At 34.7% G+C, this 6,610-nt stretch overlaps 1 protein-coding gene across 1 annotated transcript; it reads right to left on the bottom strand.

Annotated features, from left to right (window-relative positions):
• Positions 1–883: 883 nt before the first annotated feature.
• LOC104575878 (parvalbumin, thymic CPV3) lies at positions 884–3,274 on the bottom strand. The gene is made up of 4 exons (XM_010223227.2): positions 3,214–3,274; positions 2,719–2,851; positions 2,171–2,280; positions 884–909 (listed from the first exon to the last, which is right to left on the bottom strand). Exons 1-4 carry the CDS (start codon positions 3,272–3,274, stop codon positions 884–886), a joined length of 330 nt encoding a protein of 109 aa, XP_010221529.1.
• Between the last annotated feature and the right edge of the window lie 3,336 nt (positions 3,275–6,610).

The raw sequence follows: 6,610 nt of genomic DNA on the forward strand, positions 1-6,610 counted from the left end.
ATAAATATATACTTTTTTTGAAGGACAGTCTTAAATTAAACAGACACAGCCTGTAAATACCTAGTAAAATATGCTAACACATAGCAACATGTATTTCTGTAAGTTCTTTCTTTGCATTTTTGTTCTCCCCCCTGAGAAACCTAGAAAGAGACAAGCACATGCAAATATGTTTTGCTTCCCCTCTGTTTTTTTTTAAAGTCTCACAGTGATCTGAAACCTTAAGCACATGCAGGTTTTCTTTTAAAATTTGTTTTCTGCAGGAGAACTTAGAGCTCTTATTTTCTTGTTCTCTTAATTAATGTAATGATCTGGTTAATGTAATGATGAGTTTGAAGCTTCGTTAGGCTTGTTTGGAAATTATTTCTAAAGCAAAACCTATGACTGCCTTTCACTTGAAAGTCGGTGAGATTTTTGTCTTCATCTACCTCTCTGCTATAGCTGAATCCTTGGACTTTGAGTGAGAGCTGAGTATTTGAGAACTTCAGGCTTGATCAAGCTAGATTTTTGTAGGCAGAACTACCACTGATTTCAAAAGATGAGCCATATGAAGCTCTAGTAAGATCAAGATGCTTGAGAGATTAACACTTTTAGTTTAAGAATTCACACATTTCAGCTTAGTCATCAGAAAAATAGACACGTGTTACACTGTATGACTAATTTTTATTGGATATTTTTAAGGGAAATATCTGCTGAATTAGAGTTTAGAACATTGTAAATGGTCCACACAATGAAAAAATTCTTTAAGCAGTGTTTCAATATGTTGCTAAAGCAATGAACATTAACAGACACTGTCAAATAAATAAATAAGGGATTTCTGATTTCCAAAATTTTGGAATTCTTTCAGATTGATCCCAATTCTGCCTTGATTGTTACTTTTGCACCTCTAAGACTGCACCAGTTCCTGGAATTCTGAAAAAAAAAAGGTAGAAATAGTAATTTAAGAGAATTGGAAATAAAAGATTAGTGTTTTCTTAAGAGATTTAGAATAGGAATGAACTGAAAGCAAATGGCCAACATGAACAAAGGGGAAGAAATGTATGTAAAAGAAAGACATTGCTCTAAACAATAGGTGGAAAAGTCATGCTTTGCTATTATAAGATAGTTTTATACATTTATAAGACTTATGGTTGTTTTAGCATACTCAAGAGTGATCTTGCGCAAGAATAATGGTATGGCTAGAAAGGACTTTGTGAAAGAAAAAAAATAAGGATTTAGGTAAAAGAATTAAGATTGGCTCTGTGTTTTATTTAGCTGTCTGTAGTGCTTCAGCAGTTGAGAAGTGTTGATTTAGAAAATAATGAAAAGCCAAAAATGTGGAGTTTCAAGTAGTTCAAGTGTGACATTCTAGCACTATAATGTTGCATTTTAGAAGATTTTCTAATATTTTGGTTTATGTGAGCTATAGTATCTGCTCAGTCCCATCCCTGGAGAATTATATCAGTATATCGGTAGCCCCCTAAGGAACTGAATGTAATACCTTCTAAAGAAACAGAAAAGTTCAGTCCCCACCTCACACAGCAATCTAGGGAATCTGCACAGCAGCACATTCCCTTTATACCTTTCCCTAAGGCACTTTCATGCTCTTCCCTACAGCTTGCTTCTCAGAGAAGTTGTCACCGTGTCCAAGCTTTTTTTGCATGTGTACACTCATATGCCGGCTTCCTGCCCAAACAGGACATGGAAGTATTGAATCAGGAAATCAGGAGGTTTCTGCTGCACTGAGCAGCCATTAAATCATTCTGGCATTTCTATGGAGTTGGTGCAATAGGATGCATCCTAAAAGAACCACTGCTTCCTGTCAGATTCTTTAACCCATCACTGGAGATAACATGCAAACAACACATGCACAAAGCCTCTTGAGGGTTGTCTTGCCCAGGATAATGTACTTTATCATTCTCTTTTCCGTATTATGCAAAATAAATGTTAAAATACATACAGCTCAAACCTTGCATATTGGGTATGATTTCACTGCTACTAGTGGAATTCTGTTGGGAGATACTACTGTAAATCAGATGACAAATGTGACAATCTTGTCTGATAGGGCTTGTTCTTTTGTTCTGGGTTTTACACTTGTATATTGCTAGTGCTGCTTTATACAACAAAGGGGAAGGAGAAACAGGCTACGGTCACTTTGTGTTTATGCTTAGTGTGTTTATAAATAAGTTAATACCTTCAGCCCCAATTTTACCATCCCCATCATGATCTGCAGCTGCCAAGAGGGTCTTAGTTTCTGAAGTGGTCAACACCCTGGCTCCACATTCAAACCTCTGAAGAAAATACCTAGAAGGAAGCAATGCTGATTATGATTTTCACAGAATAATATGCTCTTAGTCTGGCTGCATAATCAAGCAGCTCTCCATAAAGAAATTATTTACTCCAGTAGCCAAGTCCTCCAAAGGTTGCTTTGTTTGACAAACTAAATCTTTATTATATATATCTGCTTTATAAGTATGTTTGATTCTGCCCATTATCAAAATGTAGTCTTATCAGTATGTTTTTGCTGTACTGGGCATTAAAGCAGTTACTTAATAATTTGATTTATATAAATTATTATTTTTATTATATAATACACCATTTTACACCATGTACAGTCTACTGAAGGTTTGATCATGCATTTAGCATAACCTCTGCTATCCTATACAAGACAGTTTTGAAAATAAAAGTCTTAATTTATGATAGTCACTTACTAGTGTTTAAGGCAATACAGAAAATCCTTACTTGAGCTCATCTTCCTCAATAAAGCCACTTTGATCATTGTCGAGGATCCGGAAGATCTCCTTGAGTTGACTACTACTCTTTTTAGACATCCCACTGATCTGAAAGAATTTTTTGGGACTAAAGGAATCTGGAGCTGAAAATAAATTAATAAATAAATTAACCCCCGACCACTGTGTTCACTGTTCCAGAATGGTCTGAGGGTATTTCTTTGATATATTTTAATTGTTCTAAATATGAAAGGCAGGTAAAGGCTGTCAAAGAATGGTTGTTATCATACTATGCCATACCTTCCTAAGCATCAAAAACATTATATGATTGTAAGTTACAAACTCAAACTATTGGCAATACCAAATACTCATGAACAAATACACAAGAGTAACTAGGTAAAGAGACAGCACAATTTGGTTTCCAGTAGGCACCTTCTCAGTATTCCTTTGGGCTTGCATTAAATTTGCCACATCTCAAAATAACAGATGATTAGAATTTGTTCCTCACCTTGGCAGTCCCGCAGAGCAGCAGCAATATCAGAAGGGCTTAGAATATCTGTGATGCTCATTTTAAATCTGTTCAAAACAGGATATAGCAAACAAACGCATGAAATGCAAATGCATCTTAACAATATTTTTTTTTCAAATGTTTGACGATTATTATAATAACTAGCTAGGGAGACTCCTCAGAGTAGACAAATCCAGTTACTTAAATTGACATTACTTCTGTTTCTACACAAATTATAATATTTATCAGACTATTCCTTAAAAAGAGCACTGCTGAAATAACTTCTTAATGAGTTTATGTAAATAATGTTGTGAGTCAATGACCAATTTTTTGTCTATTACCTGCTTCCTGTTTAAGAAGAGCAGATTTTTCACTCTGCAGCAGTTAATCGAGTCATTAGTGTTACTGGAATGCATGGCATTTGGCAATACAATATATCAAGATATGCAGTGGAGAAAAGAAAGTCAAGAAGGTTTGCTTTTGTTTTCTCCCCCAACAACTCCGAAGAATAAAAAGAAAACTGATACTTATCTACATAAGGTCCATCCATATGTAATTCCAGCAGTTAAAATCTTAGAACAATGGTTATTGTACTTACTACTGGTACAGCCCTGCACAGTAATTTCATCTAATTAATCTCTGGTCAGCTGCTCACCTTTGTAGTTTTCTCAGCTAGGTAAAGGAAAAATAGCTGAGGAGATACAAGGCAAAATAGTAATGTTGACTACAGCTTGCCACTCTGGCTTATAAAGGATTCAAAAGGTGACAATAACCACTACTTAGGTTACTGCTTCATGGATCAAATGTTTGATTTGAGACCTAGCTCAAATTTCTTCCTTAACTCATTAAACTTTTCTTTCTATTTAGATCCTAAGATAGTATGGGCAAGAACAACAATTTTTTAATAAATTCACTTATCTTCATTAAGTAATGCTCTGCCATCGAGACGTATAAGGTTTTCAGTTAACTCCTGGACTTCAAAGTCACTCATTAGAAGCAGTCAAATCCTTGCGAAAAGAAACTAATTTTGTTTCCTGGAGCTTGCTGATCATTTGAGGTATATAGAGAAGTTGGAGAGGAAAGATCTGAGGTGACAATGCGTCAAAGATAGATTCTGACAGATAATTTGTCGCCAAGAGAGGAAAGGCTGGCATCCTTTGGGATGATTTTTCTGCAGCAAGATTCGTTTTGCATTTCCTAACCATTTACAAAATTGCAGTGCTATCGCTGATCAGGGATGGAAAAGAAACCAATGCCAGTGACAGCAAAACTCAGAAACTAGGTATAGCTGAGTAAGGTAATCTTGATAACTGTATTGCTTAGAAGTTTGCATATACTTGGATGATCTCCTACTCAAAGTACCATCTACTTCGCGCATTTTAGATAACATGGCATAATAAACTTAACTGAATTATAGGAGTAATACTTTGCAAGGGTGGACGTTTATTTTTATATATATGTTATAACATGCATACACACAGCTTCTTTGCTTAGTGTGAAATTAAAATTGCAGTTATGCCTTAGTGGATTTTTGTGAGCATTCATTTTAGGAAGAAGTTTAAAATCGAGTTCAACAGATTTGAGGTTGTCCCTCTGAGACAAAAATCAACTTCCACCTTTAAGGTGATTCCACGTGGACAAGATTCTGGGATGAAGACCTAAAAAAACCCTTAAAAGCACATGTATATTTTGACAGTTTATTGTATAACAATCTGTTAGGGTATGTAATGTAATGTCCTCATAATAGGTGAACTGCTTTTAATTAATGGAAATAGCATGATTTGCTGAACAAGAAGTATTTTTGTGGAAGCAGAAGTTAAAAATTATGCAGCAGAATAGAGTAGTAAAACACTTACATTTCATTTTTTCTTTACATTGGTATAAGCTAATAGAGTTCAATACATTTATAATGACAGTGAGAACAGTATCAGCCATTGCAATTGCTCCACAACACCTGTGTGTCTGAATCAGGATAAAGAAATAAAAGGTGAAAATAATGTAAAAAAGAGAAGATCTGGTCACAGGTCTTCTAATGCTCTTCCTGCTTATCCTCTTTGTTCAGGACTGCGTATTAATATTTTTCAGTACCTAAGATTTGGACAATATTATAATCTGTCAAGGAATTAAGGGCACATACTATGCTTTCTACAGAATCATCCTGAAATTTTCTCACCCTTGTAGGTAGATTTTTGTACTCCATTGTGAAGTTTTTCTTTTTTTTGATCATCTCAAGTTCACAGGAAGCCTTACAGAAGACTTTCTTACCTTTTCTTGATATTTGTTACTGCCAAAATGTTTCTTCCCAGAAGGAATTTTTTCAATCTCTATGATAGTAGCATTGATGTCACTGAGAACAGAATTTCACTTTTGCTCCCACCCACTGCTTGGCAAACTGCTTGCTTTGTTTAAATATTTCATTTGTCATACAACACTAATTATTAAAAGCTAATGACCATGAGGAAATCTAAATCATATGGATTGGCAAGATCAAGGTGGACATCTACCATTCAAACTCAAAACAGTTTGAAACAAATTGAGAAGTACTAAAATATAAGGACCAAATGCTCCAGAACAGTATCTGGCTACCTCATAAGCTCTGACTTCTTGAGAACATGGGGATCAGAATAGTTTTTACATGTGGAAATATATTTAACAGCAGTAAAGTAAATGTAATGAGTGTGATAGTAAAATAATGATCTTGAATGAAAGTTTGCTAATAGCTGCAATAAGTTCACTATTAAGACTTATGAAGGATTCTTGTAATATTTGAAATTCAATACTGACGCCAAAAGTGATGCTGATCCTGGCTGAAAGATGGTTTACAAAAGCCTAAAAGAGCTGAATTTCAGAATCAAGTTGATGTCACTGTATATTGATACAGGTGAGAATCTAAGGTTACTCGTATTTATTTATTTATTAATGTCACTTCATCTGAAGCACAGGTTTCCCTTCTCTACAATTAGAATGAAATAATCCAGGATGAGTATATTATATAAACTGATATTTTAACTAGATAATCTACATCACAGATAAATTATCTGTTCGTTTGTGTTACTTTGGTGTTATACATGAACTCAGGTGATTACAGCTCTGAAGTGCAAAAACTGTGACCTCTGGAAGAAGATCTGAGTTTTCTAAAAGATCATATGAAGGCAGTGTAGTGCTTTAGAGAAAATACCTAATAAATCAACTAGAAGAACAATGGTTAGGTAACAAGCAGTTTACACCAGGGCAAAACGTGGCACAGAATCTGATTATTGTGCAGTTTCCAGAAATATTTAGCACTTGTTTCAAGAAAAACTATTTTGAGGCTTTTTGTTTGTTTGTTTACTAGAGATGTTTGTACGTGCTATTGAATTGTTCTTCTGAAGAATTTTCATAATTTTCTTTCTGCCGT

Source organism: Tinamus guttatus, unplaced genomic scaffold, assembly GCF_059628265.1.
Source record: "Tinamus guttatus ecotype Peru unplaced genomic scaffold, ASM5962826v1 Tinamus_guttatus_pri_ptg000330l, whole genome shotgun sequence".
Lineage (NCBI taxonomy): Eukaryota > Metazoa > Chordata > Aves > Tinamiformes > Tinamidae > Tinamus > Tinamus guttatus.